Genomic DNA, 27,111 nt, shown 5'->3' with positions numbered 1-27,111 from the left:
ACTTTAAATTTATACTAGGATATACGCCATTCAGTTTAAAACATTTATCTACTATGTAAAATGATTAAGTCAAAAAAAGTATGATAGAAAGATATATTTCTTAGATATTTACATACTTTTCCTCCTAGCTTCTTTTGATTTAATTGGCTTTAAATCTGAAATCAAAGAGGTTGATATTTTTCCTTTTACTAAATCATGACTTTGGGAACTGTATGAACCAGACAGACCCTGGTCAATTGCTTTAAGAAGCTGACCTGCAAAAAAAAAAAAAAAATTAAAATTAGCAAAAATTACCTGCAAAAAAATTAGTAACAAAAATCCGTTTAAAAAAAACAAACACATTTAGACATTTAAAAAAAAAACATTCAGAAATTAAAAAATACAATTTATAATAAATATCATGTTTGCTTAGTACAAAACGGGAGGAAAAATGAACTGTTTAAGCAAACATGGTATTTAACAGCAATAAAAAGTTAGAATGGAAGCTGACCTGTTGCACTTAATTGTTGTTCTGCTTGGGGCACTTGATATATGCTTTTGTTCACATCACCACTGTGTCCAAAGTGGTCAAACGCAAGCTGTTGATTTGATTCTGATAAACCAAGAGCTCCAATCAAAGAAGATACTCTATGCCTATTCATAGTACCAGTAAGTTTGCCATCTACATTAGCTTTTTTGCAACAAGACACTAACACATGCCAGCCTGAAACATGACTATCACTTCCTTTTGTTGATGCAAATAAGTATTGATTTTGAGAAGCTATTCCAGAATCTTTTCTTGCTTCTGCTGAGCTTAAAATTTCCATTGAAGGTACTAGGTCTGGAGGAAAAAAAACAGACACTAGCTTATTTCCTTTCCCTTCCTGAAAAGTTATTCGATTCCCAGTTGATATTTCATCTATGTATGACCTTCTAGCTGCTTCTCCTACCCATGTCCCAGCAACAGCTTTTTTCCATTGGTAAGTAAATAGCCTAGCTGGTTCACCACCTCGACGACCGTTAAAAATTGTTAATCTTTTACATGCAGCATCTCTCACATCCACAAACACAGAACTTGGAAATCTTAGGGAAAAAAAACCACTGTCGACTATCTTATTCAAGTAATTTTGTAATATTTTCAGTGCTTGTTCATCAGGTAAGTTTGCCGGTTTTCTTGTTGATTTGTTTCTTTTTTGGTGAATTTGGTATAAGGCATCCCCAAAAAGTTCATTCTGAATTATAGCAAATATTGATATAAAATCTCTAACCATCTCAGCTTCATTGTTTCGAGATTCCACCATAAAATGAACTTGTACCATATTAGCAACTTGTTTAACAACATTTTGCAAATGAACTTTTAAACCAGACTTCATTCCATTTGAATCTTCAGTTAGTTCACGTATAGCATTATTTAAATGACTAATGTTCTCTTTTTTAAACATATCTGATGCATCACTTGATGAACCCAGTGACTTTTTAAATGTCATATAAAGTCGAGCAAGTTGCCTCATATTTCCTCTAACACGCTTCTCCACTTCAAACTTTTTCTCTTTTTTACACTTATTAGCTTTATATATACGTGCACCTATCATAATTATGATAGAATCACTTTTAGCCAATGTTGATATATCGTCCTGGATCATCTTATTTATAACTGCCTTAAACTCATTTTCTAAACCATCAATCCTTACCAATGTTTCCATTGGCATTAGTGGAATCATAACTTGGCCATTATCTTGACCACAATGAATTTGGTGCCTAGCCTTATATGGTTTTGCATAACAACCCTTACATACAGCACAAATCACAAGATTCTCAGCATCACCATCACCATCAAAAGCTTTTCTCTCTCGTATAAATTTTGGATCATCTTTTTCATTTCCATCTAATTATGATTAAAAATTCCTTTTTTCCGAAGTAAACCAAATGCTTCAACTTGCTCCCTTTTTGGAAGAGATAAAGCCTTTATTATAGCTGGCTCATCTTTGTGAACTAGTTTTAGGTGGCGCGTTAAAGCACTTTGAAGTTTACCATCCTCACAAAATGGACATGGTCTGTGAATTTTCTTTTTAGATGGTATTTTCTTTTTAGCACTAAAACTGACTTCTTTGCTTTCATTAAGGCTACCACCAACCATATCATCATCTGTTTCAACTACATCAAGAGCATCTTCTAATCCAATAGCTGAATCATTCATCAAACTTATTTCATTAATAGAATCAGTCTCAGAAAATAGCGTAGGCGATAAATCTGTGGAATACTAAAAAAATGAAAATTGATAAACATTTCAAACCCAACCCTGGATGCATTATTAACACACTACAGGCAAATTTATTATCAATAAATAAACCTGCTACTTTTACATATTGTACAAAAAAGCATTAATTTAATTTTTCCCTTGATGAATTAACATTCTGCAAGATAAAGTTACAAATATATACAAAATAACCTTCTCTCCAAAAAGTACAGTTTTCTTGGATCCACTGTTGTCTGAATCAAAAATAATTAAAACAATAAATGAAAATATAAAAACAGCACAAGAAAAATATTTATTTATCAACTTAATTTCTTTAAATTATAGTAATTCTGACTATTATTTATAAGTAGATTATATTTACATAAAAAACAAAGATGATTTCCTAAATAAATTTAAACAATTAAAGCAAACTTTAAAAAGAAATATAAAATTTCACAATTTTAAACACATAAAAAAAAAATGATAGCAAAGTACCATAATAAGGAGATTGTAACAAAAGAGAACAATTCTGAAAGACTTCACTGTAAGAAATTTCTTCATCTGAATCTTCCACATCAGAAAAAAGAAGACCATCATCTTCCATATTTTAGTTAAAACAAACACATAAAAATCAATTATAAGTTCAAAATATTGAAGATAAATCATTTATAAAATTTCAATTCAATACCTTTAATCCTTTAGTGACTTTTGAGATTGGAGTGGAATGCACATTACACACCTGGTTATATTACAAATATTAACTGAAAAAATAAATTTCTCATACAAAATTAAAAATTATAAATATGTGTGACTTTTATATAATTTAAAAACTAATACCTCAATTTTTTTGGAGTCTTTAGATGAACCAGTGACTGCCTGTTCATTTTCCACCTTGTTAGGATAAACATTAATGCAAAAATTTTTTAACAACCAATAAGATTCCAAAAAACAACTAAAAGTTAAGTAACATTGATAGTTTTTAAGAACAATCAAAATTAAACATTTCAAACTATCTTTTATACTTTCTCCAAGAAAATATAAGAAGTGAAAATTAAGTACCTTAGTTGAACTCAAAACAGAAAAATCAACAGCAGACGAATTTGGAGCAGCAATAAAATTTTCATTCTAATTAAAATATTTTTTAAAAATAAATTAACATCTGATATAAATTTAACTTCAAAACCGAAGTGAAACAAGTATAATACTAATTAATTTGAAATATTAGCTAATAATTAACACAAGGTATTAATTAAAAAGACAATCTTTAATCATTCAAAAACTAAAGCAAAACAAATAACTAAAACAAAACAAATAACTAAAACAAGCCCAAAAGAAAAATCATTTACAACCCATATATTTATATATGAACCAAAAGAAACTACCTCAGTACAAAACACAAATGGTTGCAGATTTTCAACCTAAAAAAAAAAGACAAAAGATAAGTTAATAAAAAACATCTTCATTAATAAACTGACAAATTTTCATCTAAGGTAAATTTTAATACAATACAATAGCAAAAACAAACTAAATCAGTGTTTGAAAATAGTTTCGAGTTAGAATAGAGAAATATAAATGCAAAAGATACTCAATAGAAATTGTAAATTGTGTCTACATAATGAAAATGTTGATATCATAAAATAGAGAAGACAAACTGTATCAGTGTTGAAAAAGAGGGTTGTAATAAAGTAGAGAAATATATATGCAAAACATTCTCACAAGACTTTGAAAACAGAGATGTAACCAAGTAACAGAGATGTAAAAATTACAGAGATGTAACCAAGAAAAAGGTCAAAATGCCATTTACTTCAAAAAGGTTAACATACAGAACATCATAGTGTAGACTTCTTCACAAAAAGATACTGATCAAAATTTCCCATTGCTTCTCATTACATTGTAATAGATGAGGCAACCGATTCTATTACTCTTGTATTTTTCATCTCTTTTGAGAGCTTCACTTTCAGAAATCTTTTCTCCTACGTAATTTAAATAGTCTAAACTATGTAAAGGCATTTCTGATTATGCATTTATATTTAAGAAGTTGTTTTTAAAAAAATTATTTTCTGCTAGATTTGATTAAACATCTCATCACCCACCTGCATATTCTAAAAGAAAGTCTCTTTCTAAACCTTTTAGTTGATATTACTCCATACCCTAAATTATAAAAAAGTATGATAAATTTTAAATTTTACTACAAATTCACGACTTTGTATTTACTTGATAAATTATAGCAAAATACTACTGAAAATACAGCTAATAAAAAAGAAATTATTGAAAACCAAATAAAAGACAAACCTATAACTGAATTTATCAAAACGACTTTGATACCACCTGGATCTTTTCCAGACCCAAGATAATTTCGATTAAAGAGTTTTTATTTGTCAGGCCACGCTTTGGCCTAGCCGCCATAATTCACTTTTCAGCCGGCTTGCAATTATTCCGCGAAAAGAGCGTAATTGAGAAAACAAGGTAAAATGCAATTGTATATTTTTTATATTTTGAAATACTTTAACATAATTTATCCCTGGTTAATTACACTAAACTAACTTGATAGATCGTTATTGTAGAAACATTATAGAGACGTAAAGTCGTTAATATATTCATATTAACTAATTAAAAAAAACAAATGAAGTTACTGTCGACCGAACGGCTAATTCCAAACACCGTGTCAACCTGACGCAAATTCGATAGATATACAAGAAGAAAAAGACAATTGCTGATTAACCTTCATTCTCATTATTAAACATAAAAAAACTTATATGGCGAAGAAAATGTTGCTCCACAGCAATAAATAGACCTAAGATTTATAACCTATTAAAAAACGTATTGACCATAATATTTTGTGTATCGTAAAGTCGACATCAAAATTGTCGACTTAAGAAAACTGTCGACCTGAGGCACTAAATTAAACCGTAATTTGTCGACTTTAGGTTGATCTATAATTATATATATATATATATATATATATATATATATATATATATATATATATATATATATATATATATATATATATATATATATATATATATATATAACAACCCTCGGAATTAGGGTCGGCATTCGGCAATGCCGACCTAACTGCTTACCTGAAAGTGTTTGAGGTCGGCAAATAATAACCGACCTCATTTCTATGTTTTATGGTAAGACCTTTGTATGAAATAGTTTTTGCCGACCTTTATATATATATATGTGTGTATATGTATAAATATATATACATATATATATATATATATATATATATATATATATATATATATATATATATATATATATATATATATATATATATATATATATATATATATATATATGCAGTAAGTATTTGCTTTAAAGTAAGTCGAGTCTCAACAATATGCATACATACGCTTAGACTCTTAGAGACCCTTTTCTCCATAAAATAAATATAGTGGGAGTTTATGAATTTCTGTATTAATATATACTCTTCTTTTTATATGTATTTTTATTTGATTTATTGTAGTTGCGTCAGCTGAGAACCAAGAGGCTGTACTTCCACATTTTGTAATGGGATGGGGTGTGTGTCCACCAAAAAATCTAGTCAAAAAATGAAAAGCATTTAGGAACTATTTAAACAGTTAGTCGGAAATTTTAACAGGAAGTCTTTACAAATTAAAATTTAAAACTCGATTTTCTCGGAAACACAAAAATTTGAGATACGGCCACTTGGTTCTCAACTGACAATTGTTTGTAATTCATAATTGTAAATATAGTTTAATATAGTAATTTCACTTAGGATGTAAAGTGTCCATTTGTGTTTTTCATCGAGAACAAGCTTGAGAACGATGGCTGTCTAAAACTACTAATGGCTGTAGTAATATAAAATATGACGTTAAAGTTAAGCTTCGTGAAATTGCACATGCTAAAACAATAGATGATTGCAAAAAAGCTATTCAGAACTTAGAGGAATCACTAGAATAGCGAAATAACCCAAAACTTGTAGAATATTTGAAAAGCACTTGGTTATGCATTCAAAAGGTTGTTTCTATATAATTAAAACAAAAAATTTGATACTCTCAAAAAAGTTGATATGTTTTTATTGAAAAAAGTTTTATCTTAATTTTTGGGTATAGCTTTTCCTTCATTTGGTACTTATATTACTGAAGTATTTATAAACTTTATTTCACTTTTAGAGATGGGTATCTGCTTATAGGCTAAATCGAATTTTGCTGAATGTCAACACCAATAATGGAACTGAAAGGCAGAACCAATCTTTCAAATACAGTTTTTTGGAAAAACGAAAGAATCCTTCACTAACAGCTATGCTCAGCATTTGCATAGAAGAATTTCTTCCGCACAAATATGATAAGTTAGTTGATACATTTACTACAACTGCTTCTTTTTTTGGTTTCATAAATGTCGTTTATAAATAATTAAGGAAACTCTTTTTATTCTAACTTCACTAGTTCTTTTGATAGTTATCAAATATTTTATGATTTTCTTTATCTTTAAAAATATTTAAAACTCATTTCATTCCAGATTTGTAAATTGAACAAACAAAAAAATCTTTAATTTTTTGAAACTTATGATTAAGGCATAGTCATAACTTTCTAGCAATATAAGATTAGTTTATTAATGAACTTAAATTTAGTAAGAGAGATAAATTTATTTAGATGTTCGTCGCTTCAACTACATAATTTGTCTATTCATAATTTTTTTATGTCTAGTTACACATAAGCAGTAATATTGTCATACATAGTACAAAATTTAAAATCATTATGGCAAGTAGAATCCAACTTAGGTTTTGTATTTTTGTCTAGTTACCAGGTAAATGAAACTTTAAGAACAAGTGAATTTAAAAAAAAAATCTGAAGGTTTCCTAAATTCCACTGTTAAAAGAATTTGTCTTCCTTTTTTTTAGTTATTGTGATGAAAATAGAAAAGCACATTCCTCATATAGGAAATACCATGACAAAATTCCACCCTATTTGATTAATCGGCCACCATCTTTAGTTAAGCATTGTATGAAGTTGATAGATAAATTACAAGGTGTGGATTTGCGTGGCGTTAGTGCCGTGACAGACAAGCTGTACAATGTTGCTTCTTTTAGTTCGAACAGAGAAATATACCAATGTTACCTTGGGGATTCAGAACACTTGCCGACTTGTTCATGTCCTAATTGGATTCGTAGCTTCTATCCTTGTAAGCATTTCTTTGCCATTTTTATTAAAGAAAATCTCAAATGGTCTGCATTTGGCACCTCATGCAAACTCTCCTTATTTCAAGCTGGATTTATTTTCACAGGAAATAAGTTCAGCACAATCCAATGAAATTTTCTTACAAAATATTGATTTCGGACATACAGCACATTTCGAACATACAGCATCACTAGCTAAATCGCCTTTATCTCCGCTTACTAAAGAGAATGTAATGGAATAAAAAGTATTCATTTCACACAAGTAAATAATAGTCATGGTCTGATAGCTGAGGACCATACATCTGCAACTTGTCGTGAGCTTTTAAGTGAAATTAGGCAAATGAGTTATTTATGTCAATCGCAACAAGCCATTGATAATTTGTTTGAAGGGTTACGTCAATTTAAAAAAAAATTTAGCTGACAGTCTTCCAGCAGAAAAAGGAATTCTGCTGCGCCCAGAGCTTCAACCTGATACTTGGAGTAAGTCGCTAACAAATTCACCAAAACTTTGCCATATTCCTAAGCGATGCAAAAGAAAAATGACTAAAAGATTTGGTGATAAATATGACATATGTAAGGCAGCCACAGATATCAGTGTAATGGCTGAAAAAAATACTAAAGATACCCTGACGGTTTCTGAGGTCACAAATAATTTGATTGATTTTGACAATTGTGACACATTTACTGTTTCTAATGACGCAATTGAAATAAACCATCTTTCAACCGATGATAGCAATCGCTCGTATGACGTTAACATAATTGAAGATGAAAAACAACTTGAAAAGATTTTTAGACGCATTCAAAGTCTTAAATCTTCATTGATTGGAAGTAGAGAACAGTATTACATTTCTAATGGGCAGATGCTAAATGATAAGGTGATTCATTTTTGTCAGCGACTAATGTCGCTTCAATTAAATATTGATGTTGGTCTGCAAGATCCTATTAAAGGACAAGTCTTATCTTTCCATATCTACACCAGCACACCATTTGTCCAAATTCTTCATGATGGAAATCTTCACTGGATATGTGTGACCACATATGATTGCAAACCAGGTGAGATATATATATTTGACAGCCTTTTCCACAGTTCAGTCAGCATGCAGACAAAAAGGCAAATATGCTCCATTTTACATTGTCAACAAAAAAATCTTGTTTTAAAAGTTTTGCCAGTTCAACAGCAAACAAATGATGTGGATTGTGGAATTTATGCTGTTGCATGGGCTTGTCAGATTCTTGAAACAAAAGGTGTACCATCAACAAATATAATGTTTGAACAAAGTGAAATGAAAAGTCATCTCTTGAAATGTATATCAAACAACAGGATGGATATATTTCCAGCCACTGCAAAACCTTTATTGTTTAGAAGATGTGTTGCTAAGACTTTTCGTGTTCCGCTACATTGCTCATATCGCATGTTTTGGGTACCTGGAGACAAAGACATATAACAGGTATATTTTTACAATTACTAATGATTTTAATTGTTAATAAAAACAATTACAAATGCAATGCTTTAATTGATATCTTGATTTTATCACGTTTTTATATTTTGATGGAAGTTTATTAATTTTTTAAGGCAAATGGCACAATGCTGTGCTTGTAGTAAATGGTTTCATCGTAATTGTGAACAAATCCCACTAAGTGCCTATGAGAAGGATGATGAATTTTGGATTTGTCAAGGTTGCAAGAACCAATCAAAATAATAGTAAGATAAAAGATAAATTTTTTAATAATAATATTTTGTATACAGCACTTTTTCTATTAATAACTACAAATGCTGTACTTTTAAGTATCTCTTGCATATCAATTCTTCAATATTACAAAGTTAGCATAAATTTTTACGTGAAAATATTTAATTTAACCAGTATTTAACAAAATCAATTTTAAAAGAATCACTGAGACAAGGGATAGTGAGGTTATAAACTATGAATAACCCCTGACATGATTTTGTTTTATATAGATTTTATTTATTTTTAATGCACTCCATACTCCACAAGAAGAGCCTGCTATACCCCATCTGATGATAGGAGGTATCAAGGTATAGTACTAAACGGTAGGGGTGATTGTTTTCTTATATATAAAAAAGCATATGCGATGAAGATTACGTAGGAGATTAGTGTAATTTAATTGATTCACGGTTGCTAAGTAGCTATGTAAATAAAAAATAGTTAGGGTGTTAGGGTTAGGGTTAGGGTTATGCGTTAGAATAATAGAGTTAGGGTTAGGGTTAGGGTTATGCGTTAGGGTAATATATTAAGGGTTATGGCTTATGTGTTGTTGTATAGCGCGCGATTTGTGTTAGCAGTTATGGCATGCAATCGCCCGACGTGGCTTTCGTACAGGTCGTTATGGGAGTAAGGGTTAGTGTTGTTTAAACGTAGACGCGCGCGCGCGTGTTATATTAATATTAAAAAAATATTTCGTGTAGAAAATAAATTAACATTTTTAAATAATAGACATTTCTCTAATTCGATTGCGCAACTAATTTCTCAGCTTGAAAAAGAGGTCAGTAAGGACAAAAATGTAAACAAATAGCGGCAAACTATTTTTTCTTTTTCAAAATTTTGGTAGCTAAAAATATTATTTTTTAGCTGGTCGTTTATTATTTATAAAGTTTTATATTCTTCAAGCAAGCTTCTGTAGCTTTCATGACATACTTCTATTTTTTTTTCTATGATTGTTTTTTCGGATGATAAAAGTTTACAATTTTCACAATCTACGTTTTTGGTAGAATCGATTATTGTATGAGTTTCAGTATCAATATTAGTTGTAAACTCTGGATATTTCAACATTTTGCATGGAGATTTTCTAGGTAACTTATCTTGTGGTGTCTTGAATGAAAAAATGCTGGAACTTCATTCCTTGATTTTAAAGTTTTTTTTACCGCATCCTGAATTAACTTTTATTTCCTCAGGCCTAAAATGAAATTCACACACTTTCGTATGTTTCATTACTTCAAATTAATCAGCACCTCCTTTACGTTTATATTTAATTATTTCGCTACACCAAGCTCTGTAAACATCAAGTTTTTTTTTTTCTTAATTGGGAAAGAAAATAGAGCAATGTTAGTCTTTTCCATATTGTTATTATAAAACGAACTTTCGCACAGTGGAATAGAGCAATACATCCCTCTTCCACCTTTTTTCACTTCGTTTGGTCTGAAAATGCTTGAGTTGGAATGAGAGATCTTTTGGAGCGAAATTATATTTTTAATTTTATAATTTCGAGAAAGAGTTTTTATCTGTTTACATTTTTGTCCTTACTGGCCTCTTTTTCAAGTTGAGAAATTAGTTGCGCAATCGAATGAGAGAAATGTCTATTAAATAAATATATAATGTTATTTAATTAAAATTAATTTAAAATATATATTTTTTACATTTAAATATTTCAATTCATTTTACGCAAAATACAATTGATCATGTATATTCGCGGTATCCGTAAAATTAAATTAGTTAAACAAAGAGTATTGCATAATTTGGTTAAAAATGGACCCATACGAGTCGGCGCAACTATTGATCCCCATAAAAGAGCAACCAAATATAAAAGTCAAAATTACTCAGGCGTTATGTATTTAGCTTGTACAAATAATATTCGTAAAGCGGAAAATCAATTACTTCGCACGGCAGTCAGATTTAATAAGTTGGGTAATCACAACGTTCAAGTGATTAGTAATTCTCCGGAAAATGCAGGTTATGTATACGTGATCAAATCTTTTAAAGAAACGAAACGTTGATAAAAATAATGTCATTATCCTTGATAAAAGCATCGAATATGGATCAATGGTTAAAGTGTAGCGAATGCAATAAAACGTTTTTTGAAAAGCAATTGATTCAAAATTATTGCAAGTTTTGTTTTGTGAAAGTAATGGAAATTCCATGTGTTGTGGATGATGAAGAAAAAGTTAAAACGTATTATGATGTTTTTTGTAAAATGTGTCACAATAGGAACAATGGTCATGTAAAAATTCTATGTACTAATTGTGACAATTTGGTGTGTTTACGTAAAAAATGTTTAAATCTTCATTTTAAATTAAAGCACTGTAAAGGAAAATTAGAAACGAACAATGAATGTGACGTGTGTCAAAAACGTTATTTTTTTAATTTTCTTAACAAAATGGAATTGTGCACCCGTTGTAATAAGTGTTTTCATAATGGCATGTTATCAGATTGTAAAGAATTACATTGTTTGTATTGTATAGAGTAAAAATGTTATATGCTGATATTAAATATGTAATAAAATGTTAAATATAAAAAAAGTAAATAAAATATTATTTTTTGTCGTTATTGAGTTAATATGGCTAGGCGAAAACAACGAACAAATTATAGGAAAAAAATAAAGCGAGTAAGAAAACAAAAAATACGTGGAAAAAATTTTATATCTGATATTACTGCACCATTTATGTGGAATCCTATGGATTTATTTAATAAAAAATTAAGTAATGTAATAGACGTAATACAGAGTCTGCCGAAAATTGCACCGTCATAGAGTATATTGTTAAAAAATATTTTATTTATGATATTAAAATTATCTTAATAATATTTTATTTCAATAATTGGTAACCATGTGTGCTGCAGGAAAAAGATATTGGAAAAAGCATAAAAAAGAATTAACAAAAATGTGGAGAAAAGACCGTAGAAGAATGAAACGAGTAAATAAAAGAGGAGCTGGAGTTGTGGAAATGTTATTACCGGCGATATTACCTAAAGTTTTGAGTGATCCTAATTCTGATATAAATAAATTCGCCACAGCGTTTATTTCAACAATACAAAATACACCAAAAAATGTTTTGTTGAGATTATATTAGTACACTCTAAAAAAAAACCCGTTAAAAATAACGGAGTATGTTACGGACTACTCCCTCAATATAGCACCAACGGAGTTCTCCGTTAATTTAACGGAGTAATAATTTAACGGATTCAATCCGTTACTCAAAAGTAACAAGTTAATCCGTAAATTTAACGGATAATTTGTTGAAGTAACAAAATAATCCGTAATATGAAAAACTATTTTGTTTATCTTGAGAAATTGCTGAAATAAAACAGTTCTATTTATTTTATACGGTGTTTAGACGGCTAATTAATTGCTAGGGTTTTAGATGGCATCAAAAGCAATAAAACCTTTTGTAGAAATACATAAAAAATAACACAAAATTGTAAATCTTCATGTATATTATGGTAAAAGACACATTTAAGTTAAAATTAAACATATTTAGCGAGTGTTGATCGCAGCTCAACCACTCCATTAGACATTGAACCATACTGCAGCCCATAAATATCTTGCAGAAACTGCCAAAACATGATTGTTGACGGGTGGTATTCGATGTTAAAGCACCAAAAAAGCTTGAATAAACGATCGATGCCTTCTACGATAGATGTGCCGGCTTCAAGCAAAGTTTTTTCAGCTGCAATCTTTATGGAGAGAATTTTTTCTCCCTCGACCCCCTGTAATAATATCACCGGATAAGGGGACTCCAACTTTTCTGCAACATTTTGTAATCCATGCTCAGCCTAAATTTGCAATGAAACTAATTGTTATGTCCGTTACAATACTATTATAAATTTTATTTATACATTTATAAATTATAGTTTTTTGCTTTTTTGAATTTTAAATTTACGTGCAATGTAAATCAACTAAAAAAATATTTTTTACACTGCATATCCGAATGATTTCCATGGCTACTTCTGGAGCAGAACGTTTCAGTTTCCCCCCTTGTCGCAGAAGTGAGCATAGAAGCTTGCATGCATAATAAGCTTTCCAATCTAAAACAAATATATAAATATAAAGAAAACGTCAAAGTGCCAAACATATCTAAAAGTTAATTACATGCAAAATATTTTTTGAACAAAAAAAAATATATATCTTTATTAAAAATAATGCAAACCATAATGTTTTTTAGAAGCCATTACAGCCACATCTTTGATGTAAACACTATTTGACATTAAAGCATATTTTATTATTGGGTCTGAAACAGTCTGATTAAAGGTTTTGAGGATATCAACCATGCAGTCAGAATATTTTAAACGAAATTCCATATCAATCTACAAATAAACATGCTACTAATATATACAATGCCTAAATTTATTAATCTTATCAATTTAATTGTATTAATCTTTACAATTATTTTGTAATCACTTAAAAAAAAAAAATATGAATATTATACACTAAAGATTAATATCTGATAAAAAGAGTCACATAATAGATAATATTGATAACAAAATACCAGCTCTGGAATAATCCTGAATTTCGGAAATTTAAGCATCAGTCGGGATAATGAAGGTTGATCTGATGAATGAACCCAATTTTGTCGAAAACAAAACGTTGACTTTGTAGAAGCCTTAATTTCTTCTACACGAGTAGAAGATAATGAATCAAGCTTTTCAATTTCATCGAGGTTGCTCATTCCTAAAATTAATTTAAATATAAAAAACACAGAGCAACAATATAGATATTAAAATTATAAACAAGTTTCTAAAAAACTCTGTATGAATAATTTTGAAAGACCTATATTAGTAAAATACAGGTCTTTACAACATATGTTTTATATACCAAAATACAGGTTTTTACAACAACTTTACAAAATGATAAATTAGATAACCTAAACATAATGTGCAAGACATGAATCCACGGGGGCAACCTTCAGGATTTTGAAGTTCTACTGAAGAACCTGCTGATTGAGACAGTTCTGCAAGTTCAGGATCTGCCAGTTGAGTTGTATTGCAACGAGTTAAGTTGTGCCCCCTTTTACGAGACCAAACAAACTTTTTTTGTGATCCTAGTATACAAAAGAAAATAAAGTTATTAAATGTAGCCACTTGTATGACAAAAATAAGACAATAAATCAAATAAACTTTTAGTTGCTAAAATGAGTTATTTGCAATGGAGACATACAATGGAGAAATTACAACGCAATGACACACAACAAGGGAAATACAATGCAAGTTGGTAATATAAAAAAAAGTTGGTACGCATCTATAGTAAAATTTATAATCAATTAACTTAAATAATTTTAACAAACACCAGGTAACTTTCTTCTAGCATTTTCCAACCCTCTCTCCAGGAAGCCATGATGATTAGTAGAATCATAAAAAATACATGCTGGAAGTACAAGTGCCTCACTTAGCACTGCTGCCACCGAAATCTTTTGATACCGATCAGGATAATTTCCATAAACACTCATCATTTTGTGCACAACAGTTCGAATGATGTGCTGTCTAGTAGAGATTGAAACTTTCCCAGAATCAACCTCTTCAGTATATTGACAAGTACTCTATAAAGTTATATATGATATTGGTGTTCATAAAAAAATTACTGTTCACAAAATCTTGAAAACTATTATTGCTAAAAAAGCAAGTAAAGTAAAGTTATAACTTCAAAAATTATACTTAAAAATCAAGTAAATTGCAGCTATATAAAAGCAAGTAAAAATCATTTAAGTATTCTAATTACAGGGTGCTGTGCAAGAAAGGCTTTAATCGAATTAGCTGAAACCAACGCCTCATTTGCAGTTTTCATTAGATGGCTGTTGTTAACAGGAACACTAGATTCTGAAAACGTAATACTGGAAAGTAAAGTACTTTGATTTGGCTGTAACGAAGGCAACACTAATGGTGAATTTGATATTGGCTGTATTAAAAAAAAATAAATTAATATATAAAAACAGTTGATGAAGTTAAAACACACAAATAAATGCCAACTTCAAAATATTACATAGAATTTATGATAAAAAACAGATTTAATAAACAATTTACACATTACTAATGTGTTTGTACAGTAAACAGTATTTGGTAAATTCATTTATATTACAACTAACGACAGCTACTGAATAGACGTCTTTAGTTGTAATTTAAATTAATTTACCAAATTAGCATTGGTCCACTGCTGACCATCTATGAGGAGAATGAGAATTGTGTTTGATTCTGCTAAATGCTTTATTATTTCAAAATCAACTTCATCAACCTCTGTGCCATCATTTTCATAGACAAAGCATACAACTTTATCTGATGTTAAACCAAACTTGCAACGCACTGAAAAAACAATACAGAGTCATTAATTTTTTTATATACACGACAAAAATGCAGACTAGCTAAAGTGAATATATATGAATACACAGTACCAACTTCATATACAATTAAACAATTATACATATTTAATAATTACTAAAATTTATATATTTTTCAGTTTGTAATGCTTAAATGAAAAAAAAATCGATACTTCTAATTTAAATTTTTATTCTAAAAAATTGTGTATCTCAGATTTACAAAGTGTCCATATGTGCCGTCTTCTCCGGCAATACATATGACATTATATGGATGATAGTCCTTGAGCTGATTTGTATGTAAAACGAGCAGTTTATTTGAATTGCTAGATTTTTTAACTTCAAAAGAATGAAAATGTTCATGAAAATGCAATGTTTCAAATGGATACAATACAAAGTATATTTGTTTTGCTAGAGAAACAATGCACTTTAGCTCTCCAAATTGAGGATGACTTTCCACAATGTCATGACACAAAACACAATCCGGTTTGATTTCATAACAGCCAAACCTAACTGAATGAGCAACATATATTTCATCACAATTGTCCACATTTAAAACTGTGCGCAAACTATTCGATACTGCTGATTGTAAATTGCCTACCATTACTGTATCACATATGCCAATTTGTACATATTCTGTATACAAAGACCCACTAAACAATGTGTTTGCTAGTTTGAGTTGACTACGATGCATAATAGTTTTGCAAATGTTTTTGAAATTGCGAACAACAGAAGTAAGCTCTTTAGCAAATCGATGTTTTGCCTCAAAACGCATACACCAGTATCTGCTTAAAGGCCCATACTTTACCATAAATTCTGGATAATGTAGCATAAAATGATGTTTTGGAATAAGTCTCTTATCAGGATATATGGTTTTAAATTGGGCATGATGTTCCTCCAAATTAAACTCGAGCTGACGAATGAGGCCAACAGTTATAGTTGGAGCAAATATTGCATCCATGCAATCAAGTAACATCAGTAAAAGTCTCCAATGAGCATCACCTTCTGGAATTAGGTTTCCAATCATTAAAGGCAGATTTCTTATCAAACACCATGATTCAGCAGCTTGAATGCGAATATTTTTTAAGTTAACTTCTGGGGGTTTACTGTTTTTGTCACCCAATGAATAGTTATAATTATTGATTGCATTGTTGACATCTGCAAGTAGAAAATATTTTTTATCTATCAGTGATTGCAAAACAAGGCATATTTCTAAAGGTACAACACCTTCTAATACATCATGCATGCAGTCAACTGCACTCTGGTCTATGCAGTGAAACTGTGACAAACAATTGAAAGGACAACCATGCTTAATGCCAGATTCTGAAGCATTGTAGTTATTGCTTCTACTTTCTGATACACACATATCGTATTCTGCTCGAGTCCTCTTATCAAAGGTTTCTGCCTTGAATGAAGTTTGAATTTCACAATGTGTACACTTGCAAAATCGGCAAAAGTATTTTGCATTAAAGCTTTCCATGAAGCCAAACAAAGTGTGTGCTCCTAAATTATCAGCAGAAAATAAAATCAAAACGGCATGAATAATTTCTTCCACTCCATTAACTTTGACAACAACACCCTGTTCACTTTCCAATTGTTGCAATAAAGATACAACACTATGAAGGATTGGATAGTATGAGTATTTATCTGTGTGTGCATCTAGTGCATACCATAAACCAACTAAGAAAATGCTATCAGTCTTAGACTGATACTCAGGAGCAATATTGCGTATCATCATGTATAAAGCTTCAAGTTTATGTACACGTGTATGGCTCCCAAGCACATTTGTTACTTCAAATGCATCAATAAAAAAGTGTAGCAAAAATGTTTTTTGGTGCCGTTGAAGGAATGAATGACGATGAAAAGTATGTGTATCAACAAAATCTTTTACTTTATTTGGGAGTGAACTTGGTGTGCACCGTGGGAAAGTAATCCTTGATGAAGCTTGCTCCAATATCTTGGCAAGTAGGATATCAATAGGCACAACATAGCATTTGTCCTCTACTAAAACAGAATGCATTGATTGCAATGCCATAGAGTATTGTTGCTCTTCACGTATACCTAGTGATATTTCTGTTGCCTCAATATAGTACCCACGTTCTTTTAGCCATTTGTTTCTTTTATATATAGTATCAGTTTTATTGAAAATACTAAACATACTATTGACATCATTTATCGCATCAAAAACAAATTCATTAGTTGGAGCTACTTTCAACTTAATTGCTAGAGTTTCTACTATCTTTGAAGCATAAACAGCAACGTCATTTAGTAGGCCAGACACATTTTCCATAATAAGCTGCGAATTAGCTAAAGTGATGTTTGGTTTTGAAGTTATTTCTGATACAAACTTCATAACAGATACTTCAATATTGTCTCTTGTTATAGAACTAGAGTTAACAATTGTGGCATTATTACAACCTTCATGTGGGTCACTTGGAAAATTTATGTCAAATGCATCTTCCTGTGACTCACTTCGTAAGTTGTTACTGCAACTTTCATTATTGTTGAAGCCTAAAGTTTGATCTGGCACAACAAAATGATGGTGCTCAAAATGCTTTTTTAACTTACTAAAGCTAAGGAATACTCTTGGACAGTTATTAAACATACAGCGTAATTCAGATCCTCTCGTGGCTAAGCCATGAAAATTTCGAAAATGGTAAAAAAGATCTAATAAATCTGCAAAATAATTTGAGCATTTAAAACATTCCATATTTCTTTTAAAATGCTTTTATAGCATTGTCACCTTTAGCAGCAAAATCTTCACTACTGTTGATGGCAACTAACTTCTTAATAATTCGATCAGAAGACCATACTTTGATTAGCACAGACATTCTGTAAATGTATAAAACATTAAATTATGCAATTAAGTAATGTAACTTAAATTTTAACTTAATGAAGAAATGATATTAATAATGAAAATAACTAACCTTAAACACACATGATAATATTTACTAATTAAAATTCAATACACTTTTTAAATAAGTTTTAAGCTTCAAACAAATATTAAGTGTTCAAAGAAATTAATATTCTGAATTCTTTTACACGCCTGAACTCCGTTAACTTAACAAAGTTATTCTGTTATATAATAGCTAACGGTGTTATCCGTTGTTTTATTCCCTTATTTTGTTACAATTTAATCCGTAAACTTAACGGAGTTTAACGGATTTACTGTCAACGGAGTTACTCCGTTGATATTTTAACGGATTTTTTTTTAGAGTGTAGTACTTGATAATTATCAATTCGTATAGTATATTACGTAAAGATGTACCTGTATTTACTGTCTATGTGCCAAGTTTAAAAATATGGTTATAAAATTACAATTTAACTTTTTTAAAAAACAAGAAAATACGTATTTTTTTAATTTTAATTGAAAATGTCTTGTCGCACTATGTATCATAGATACAATAGAGGAAGAAAAATGCATCTAGGTAAAAGAATGCGTCGACGAATGGTAAAACGTGGCGGGTTTTTACCATTTTTACCTTTATTGGGTAATATATTATCGTCTTTAATAAAATAATTTATTTGTATTGAAAAATGGAACAGGAGCAAGCCACAACAGAAAACAATAAAAATAATATAAAGCAAGGAGATAAATCGTTAGGTGAATATTTAAAAGATAAGGGTTTTACGGGTTATCATTTGCGTGGTGATGAATTGGTGAAGGAAACTTCGGAAAATGGAAATAATAATTTACCAATATTTCGTGGACAATGTGATAGTTATCTTGAAAATACGTTAATTGTAGGACCTACAGGCATTGGAAAATCCACCATTGCGCGTGAGTTGATTAAAATTGGTAAATATCCTGATGCGGAAATGGTATTTATTTTGCAACGAAGGGAACCGAGTCCAGCGCAAATTGCTACTTGGCAAAGTATAGTAAACTATCATAAAAATAAATTGGGTGGTTTTCAACATTTGATTGTTAATAATGCTCAAGAATTGGATCAATACGTTCAAAGAATTATAAGTTTTTCTCAAGATCGTTTCGGTATACAAAACAGTGATGCGAGGGTATACAAAACAATCGCTTTACTAGACGATATCGGGCCGGAATGTTTAAAAAGTAATCAATATAATAACTTGTGTTCGAGTGGAACTCATAGCGCCGTAGCAAATGTGAGTGTTTTTCATACTATTCCGCTACGTAATACGCAATCGTGGAGCAGTCTCGCATCTCATTATACATGTTTTATTACGTTTGATAATTCGACTGAGATTGAGCGGATATTTAAAAATGAGTTTCCTTCGTCGTGTCGTTTACGACATCCAATTAGCGATTTGTTAAAGACTGAAACCGGTTCAAAACACGGTCATTTGGCTTTATTTAAAAAAACTGCTTCGGTGGCTCGATTACGAAGCAACATTACAGATAAAGAGCAAAAAGTGTACGTGCCGGTTGACACAAACGGTGAGATTGATTTTGGTTTTGAGCATTTGAGCGTTAACAAACAAATTGTTCGGTTTCAACCTTATCTGTATGTTAAGCTACCTCAACGGTACAATTATTTTTATTTAAAAACGGCATCAAACCCCCAACCTGTAAAGTTGACAGAGTTGAAGACATCTGGAAATGGTAAACCGGAGGAAAAGAGTATAGAAACTGTAACGACTGAACCTCCTATTAAAATACGAAAAACTGTCGCGCAAGAAAGAGCTCATAATTTATTAAACAAAATAACATTAAAGCAGCGTTACGGAGCAATAAACACTGATTCGGAACATAGCGATTGTTCGACGAGTTCGTTTTCGTCATCGTTAGATCATGAATCAGACAGTGATTCCTATTAACTCAGACGAAGAGGAACTTAATTAAAACGAGTTTTTTGTAAATGCTTGTTACGTGGAACAGCCGTCATTTGTAAATGTAAAAAGATGTAGAGCAGAAAGCAATTCAAGACAGAAACGCAGAGAGAGTTTGGAAGTTCGTAATAAAATTTTTATACCTCAAATGAATCGACGGAAGCCAATAGACAAATCTGAAATGTTGTGTTGGGTCAAACAAATTAGTGAAAACTACAATGCAGTAAAAATGTTGAAGTGCGAATTATTTAACGACGCTGAACGTTTACAGATTCAAAATTCGTATCGTGACAACGTCTGTTACGAATTTAAGCAGTTTATAAAAGATTGTTTATATCCGGTGCCAGTTTACGATGAACGCGGAAAATTGTGTCGAGTAAACAATAATTTAAAAACGAAAAATAATAACATTAAAGCTTTTGTTGATAGTTATTTTGACGTGTTGTTTGAATATTTCAATTCATCCCGTTTTAATTCGTATTATGCAACTATAAACTTTTATGCTAACAAGTTGGTTTCTTTTAATTGTAGACAACCTTCTAAAACGGTAGTAAGTTTGTTACGACAACATTATGATAATATATATTGCGCAAACGAAGGAGTGTTGTAAAAAAATTTATTTTTTCACTGGTAGTCTTTTTTATAATGAATAATAAACCTTACGATAAACGGAATTCCTCTTTGAGTCAATTGCGTTTGTTATTTCAATTAAATTTATTAAAACAGCAGCAGTATTCTAAATTGTTTGAACAAATTGAACAGCAAAGCGGCAATGAGCAAACCGCAGGTTCGAGTGACGTGGTTAACGAGGGTGAAAATGAAAATCGCTTTTCTAATTTTGCAAATGCGGAAATGCTTCCTCGCTCCTTGGTATTTATGGAGCAAAACAGCGAGAGTGCAAAGCAAATGTTAGAAGCTGAAGTGAATTATGAGCAAGAGTTGCAAAGCACGTTTCCTTTTCGAACTGTGTTGGAAGGTGATATAACTTCGACCTTACTACAAAATCAAAGCGATTGGAATTTATATCAGAATGTAAACAAAGATGTGTATGCGTTTCAGAATATTTTAAAAAATAACGCTAAAGACACATTTAACTCTGCTGTTGAGCAACAAAGTTTGGCCGAAGCAGCGCGGAAATTGCGAAATGCAGAGCTAAAGAGTGCAGAAAAAATGCAGAGTTAAACCAATCGTCTGTCGGCAAGATTAATCGACAAGCAATACGCCAAATCACTTGATCGTCTATTATTAATTTTTGGTACAATTTAAAACCAAACTAGTGTGTAAACCAATAAAACAATGGTGGAATTCCATGAAAATATTTACAATTAAAATTATTTTTTTCATTTATATCGCTTAAATACACACAATAAAAAATTTTTTCACCCTTAACAGGTATATGGTAGTATTGTAACTGACTTACAGTCCTTTCATAACACAAATTGTTCCATCCAAAAGAATTCTCCTGACGCCACACGTTTCGACCAAATACATTTTCCTTTTTTTTTTTTAATTCTATTTTTTTGTAAAAAAAATAAATTTATATTACATAAAGAGAACATTTTTTTAACTTTATTACTGTTTAAGAAGTTTTTTTAAAAAAATATATATATATATATCACGTGATAATTTTTATTAATTAAAATTATTTACATTACATAATAACAAAACAATAATTTTTTTACACTTTGTTGTACATTGCGACATATTTAACACAACAAAATAAATTTCGTTAGCTAAAAGTCATCACATTCTATCGAAAAATGAAAATCAAGGTCTGAGAAAATACATCACGGTGTCAGAAAATATTTAAAAATTAGTTTTAAAATAATTTAACTTGCGTTAAGAAAAAAGGAGCATAGATAGAATACTTTACTTTAATTATTCATCGACTGTTTAGAATTTCACTTGACATTGAATACAAAGTCACTTCTCAGCATCGTAAAATTCGTAGACAAAGAAGGCAATATGAGGTAGTATTAACTTTCCAAGTTTGAACACAAACTTTTAAAAGAACTTTCCGTATATCCTAAATCAAAACGAGTTACTGAATGCGCAGTCTGCTAAACTCCTAATTAATGAAAACTCCGTATTATTTACCATAGATTCCGCAAATAGTCACTTCTCAGACAATTCGTAGAAAAAAAAATAGTATGAGCTAGTAATAACTTTCCAAGTTTGAACACAAAGTAGATTGCTTCGTGATTATAAAATAAGTAAACGCAAGTAGTCAAGACAATAAGAAAGAAATCCAAATTTGATAAATCCAGTTGATTGCTGTTTAAGTATAACTTCCGAAACAAAAAAACAAAAAAAAACACATTGTGTAATGATGATATCAAATATTTTGCAAGTATCGAAAGTGCAATCGAAATAGTTGTTGAATCCAAATTAATCAACAGAGAAATTAAAAAATTGGAAAAGTACCATTTATAATCGTAATTAAAAGTTGAAGTTCACTAGAAAAGATTTTTCCAGCCATTTGAAGTTGAACTGCCAATTGTTTTACAAAACAAAAGACGTTATACGTCGCAATTGAAGATTAAAAGCTGAAACGAAATCAATCACACAAATAATATTATTCGAGCCAAGGATGATTTTATTACAAAAGGATTTCCTGAATCGTTTGAAGCAATAGGTTAAATGACGGATACGCTTTGCACGAAACGACTGTTAACGTGTTTTGTATACTGGAAATGTATACTGGAATATGTATACTGTTTTGTATACTGGAAATAGTAATAAATAACAATAATCAAGGCGATGCCGGTATAATGTGATAATGAAACTGCAACACCAAAGAATAAATCTTCAAAGCGTCTGATGCAACAATATTTATTTTGATCACTGACAAAATAAAGATTCACCTTTTTTCAAAAGTCATTTGATTGAAATTCTTTGCAAGTGTTTAAGTGTTTTAAAAATAACCATTTTATAGCAACATCCGCTTGTTTGTCATGATATGTTGTAGAACAATTAAGAGTTGTATATATCCGTGATTTTTAAAAATATTAACTGCATTTAGGAAAATATCAGCTTGTTTAGAATGTTTGTTTGCGAAACCAGCGTCATCTATGTCTGTTCAGGCATCACAAAGTCATGGTCTTGATAAAAGTTAAATTACAAAATAATTAAAATGCGTTTGTAATATAAAAATTGAACTACTTCTCAAAGCAATAATTGATACCCTTTAAATACTAAATATAAAATTGTAACACAAAAATTTGTTTTGCGATACGCTAAATTAGCATTTCAAAGTGTCAACCAAAATACAAAATTAGTAAAGAGCTTAACTGTGCAATATAACAAATCCTTACCGAGAATATAAGTTACTTAAGCATGAAAATTTAAAAAATAAAGTATTTACTTTCACTGTTGCAATTGTTAAAGAATCAAATAAAATATTTACGAACTGACAAAGGATTGAAGAAAAGAACACTGATTAATATTTGAGATAAATTTCTAAATATTTACTAAATGCTCTGCTAAAGTAAGGCAAGTCAAAAAATTAAAAAAAAGAACAAAATTAGGATGTTCTTGCTGAAGAGTTAGAGGAATAATCTTCCAATAGTCAATGACGTCGATTATTTAACGTGAAGTTTTTTGATATGGGATGCGAAATATGCTGTTGCGATTTACAAAAGAGAGTACTAATGATACACATTCGAACCTTGCAAAATCAACTAATAACATATCATAAGAAGAACATAATTTAGAAATCCATGAATGTTGCTGAAGAAAACGAAGAAAATTTGCAATAAATCCTGATCAGTTTAAAGAGTTGATAACCAGTTAACTGATCTTAAATAATTGATTAGATTAAACTTGACAGAAATGTTAAGTGTGGAGTAGAATTACAAGTTGTTAAAGCTTTATGCATGCTACCAGCAAACCTTTTACCAGGAAAAATTGTTTGTTAAGAGAAAAAATAGGAATGAAAGAATAATCTTCGTTTGAAATATAGAGTATAATTTTATCAAACAGAAATGAATGAAATTAAAGTATGTAAGTTAGATGCTGATATATGATAATCTCTTAATGAAATGGTATGAAACTAATTTCAAACTGTAGAAGGCAGTGTGAAATCATATCAAAATAGAAAGTGGTTACTGTCTCTTAACTATAAAAAGAATTATATAAAAAGGAAATTACATTTCAGTACAATAGATATATATTATAGATTTTAGAAAAATGCATGCATGAATCATGTTTAATAACTTTAAGAGCTATAAAAATACTAGATGCCATTCAAACACTTGACACAAATCTTTATTTTCATTAAATACATCTTGGCAGCGCAGGGTTCAATTTATAAACGATAAGAGAATGAGTCCATGATACCTTTAAACTATTCAAATAAACTTTAAAGCTGTCAAAAAAGAAATGTTAGTTATTACTTCAGTATAAAAGAAAATAATGAAAAAAATTTCAATTTGTCTCCAAAATCGGCAATTGAGGATATGTTGAAGAGAGAGGGGCGAACATCGAAGCATAATGCTGAAAACTATGTTTAAAATAAATGAATTAACAATGTTAAATGCGGAAGTTTCAAAAAAGGTGTTGGTAAGAATAAAAATATTAGCAATCAGCATAAATATTAAATTTGTTTACGGTTTAAAATGTTTTATAGATGGAAGGGAATAACTTCATGAAAATGAATCAAATGACGGAAACTATGTTTAAAATAGTTAAAAGTGTTTTATAAATGGAAGGAGGAATTACTACATGAAAATGTACCAATTGACAGTTATACAAACTAAATGTTTTACCATATATTTGCCTGTTGTTGTAATTCAAGATTTCAAATTAATTAGCAGGAAATATATAGCTGACTTAAAGTAAGCGGCAAATACATATCAACTAACTATAAGTAACAATGAAAGATAGAATACAGGTATTATTTAATAAAGAGTTATACATGTTAAAACTAAAGTTTAATTAGTAGAAATAAACTGGTATGAGGATATATAAAGAAGCCATTGAAATTTAATTTGAAGTAATGAGCAAGTATGTAGTAAATTATATTAAATATTATTTGTTTTGAAGAATTTAAGAATGACGCTTTAAACGATATGAAAATTTATTATAAAAAGCTTTTATTTTGTACTCATACTCTATTTTAAACATAGTTTCCAGCATTATAAAAGATTAGTAAAAAATGTGTTGAAATCATCAATTCTATATAAATTCAACTGATTCTAGAACATATCGAATTAATTTTTTACGGTAAACAACGTTAATCCAATTTACCTATTTAAATTTGTTCATTTGTCAGCACCTTTTTATTGAAATATAAATTCATTCTTTTTTTTTTCATAAACACATTACATAGTAATTACCAAGTGTTAGCATTTTGCAAGACATGGAAAAATTACGCACAATCACACCAGCACGTGAACCTACTTTGGATCCATCATGGATTACGCTAGCGGCTGGAACATTGTATTTAATAGACGGTAAATGTTTTGAAAAATGCGGTAAATTTTACCAAAAAGGTCCTATCACTTTAATTGGACAATTTGATTTCAACAATCATACATTTAATCTTGCACTAAAACCAACTCCATTTAACATAAGTATCCCTAATGACACTTTTTTTTCTAGTTTTTTAGAAAAAGAGCCTCAATCCATTTTTTTATACAGAGCTGCTGCTAAAGAGCAAGTAGGGGAAAAAACATTCCTCTTTAAAAACAAAACTTGCGAAATAAGATATGATCATTATTTTTTTCCCGACTCGAATGAAATTAATAATTCTTATATTGTAGATATTTGCATGCCTTATATTATTTCAAAACAGGAAAAAACATGGGAAATGATTTTTACCAAATTTAAACATAAAGGCAAATCCTATAGAAAATTTCCTAATCAAGAGCTAACAGTGCGAGAAATTAGTTATGATCTTTTCCATGTGGAAGAAGACGCTCGATTAGAAAGCGAACAAGATAGCATCAAAAACAGGAAAAAAGGTAATATTTTAACCAGTAACAAAGTCAATGCCGTCGAAGGACTCCCAGTATCAACGTTTACACTTACCATCTGATATATATTTTTTTTTCATTACGATTATTTGTCATTGTATTAGAAAATTGTAATTTTATTATTTTTTTAAAATTTGGACAGAAATAAAAAACATAATAATATAAATAACTTTTTATATTTCTTTCATACAGGTATTATTTTTCCATTGTTATTTAAAAAATACTTTCCTTCGATCAAAGTATATTCACAATCCAATTTATAATTACGTTTAAAAAATATACATCTTGACGCATGCGGATATTTTAGTTTCCAATTCAATAAACACACTCCTTTGTCATCCGGCTTATAAATGTATACCGTAGAATTAATTTGTACCGTGCTCAATTCGCCTTTTATTTTGTTTTTTTGAAACATGTCATAAATTAATTCTGGCGTATTTAACGTAAATAACACATGATGATATAGCATTTCGTTCACTAAAAAGTTTCTATAGCTTGACTGCAAATGCGTTAAATTTAATCCTTTTGTCAAATGCGGAAACAACAAATACAAGTTAAAATCCTCGTTATTCACTTTATTTTGAAATTCTTTCGCCAACAAACAAACTTCGTTAAAATATTCATTCCACGGATTTTCAAATTTCCATTGTTTGTATTGATCTTTTATGTTACGGATTATATTTAAAATTTCTAAGCGTTGTTTAAATTGCTTTAACGAATATTGTTGTCGACTCGGTTTAATAGTTAATTTTTGCTGCCAATATTTTTCAAAACTTTCACATAAACACAAATAAAATAAATATTTCCATAAATAGTTTTCGTCCAATTTAATATTGTCTTCCTCTTTCATTAATACGATGCGATTGTCAATCAACAGTTGTCGTTTAGCTTCGCACCATTCATCAAAACTCACGCGATAATAATTAAACGG

At 29.9% G+C, this 27,111-nt stretch overlaps 2 protein-coding genes and 1 pseudogene across 4 annotated transcripts; 1 reads left to right on the top strand and 2 right to left on the bottom strand.

The window, feature by feature from the left end:
* Nucleotides 1-473: 473 nt before the first annotated feature.
* LOC149889051 (uncharacterized) lies at nucleotides 474-2,819 on the bottom strand. The gene is given in 4 exon segments (XM_090089173.1): nucleotides 474-1,846; nucleotides 1,849-2,239; nucleotides 2,429-2,469; nucleotides 2,711-2,819. Coding segments are annotated over 4 exon segments (1,914 nt in total).
* Nucleotides 2,820-6,363: 3,544 nt separating this feature from the next.
* Nucleotides 6,364-9,046, top strand: LOC149889050 (uncharacterized; annotated as a pseudogene). Its single transcript, XR_016452716.1, has 2 exons — nucleotides 6,364-6,539; nucleotides 7,092-9,046. The product of XR_016452716.1 is annotated as an uncharacterized LOC149889050 (transcript).
* A 3,477-nt stretch (nucleotides 9,047-12,523) lies between these two features.
* On the bottom strand, nucleotides 12,524-18,602 carry LOC145186630 (uncharacterized). Of its 2 annotated transcripts, XM_090088182.1 has the most exons (10): nucleotides 18,327-18,506; nucleotides 18,143-18,231; nucleotides 15,222-15,388; nucleotides 14,811-14,987; nucleotides 14,382-14,631; nucleotides 13,960-14,136; nucleotides 13,585-13,766; nucleotides 13,246-13,402; nucleotides 13,014-13,123; nucleotides 12,524-12,871 (listed from the first exon to the last, which is right to left on the bottom strand). In XM_090088182.1, the coding sequence occupies exons 2-10, from the start codon at nucleotides 18,228-18,230 to the stop codon at nucleotides 12,563-12,565; spliced, it is 1,617 nt and encodes a 538-aa protein (XP_089944308.1). In that variant the 5' UTR covers nucleotide 18,231; nucleotides 18,327-18,506; the 3' UTR covers nucleotides 12,524-12,562. The 2 variants fall into 2 exon arrangements, with proteins under 2 accessions (XP_089944308.1, XP_079918925.2); XM_080062799.2 differs by lacking the exons at nucleotides 12,524-12,871; nucleotides 13,014-13,123; nucleotides 13,246-13,402; ... (3 more) ...; nucleotides 14,811-14,987; nucleotides 15,222-15,388 and having other exon boundaries at nucleotides 15,397-18,231; nucleotides 18,327-18,602.
* Nucleotides 18,603-27,111: the final 8,509 nt, after the last annotated feature.

Source organism: Hydra viridissima, unplaced genomic scaffold (assembly GCF_058129835.1).
Source record: "Hydra viridissima isolate aposymbiotic clone 2 unplaced genomic scaffold, HvirCarnegie_v1 scaffold_5, whole genome shotgun sequence".
Taxonomy (NCBI): domain Eukaryota; kingdom Metazoa; phylum Cnidaria; class Hydrozoa; order Anthoathecata; family Hydridae; genus Hydra; species Hydra viridissima.
The sequence above is the reverse complement of the archived record's forward strand: the minus strand, read 5'-3'. Positions and strand labels throughout refer to the sequence as shown.

What these genes read in the sequence shown, in the direction of transcription:
- LOC145186630 (XM_080062799.2), bottom strand. Translation starts at nt 18,109, where the DNA reads ATGGAATGTTTTAAATGCTCAAATTATTTTGCAGATTTATTAGATCTT.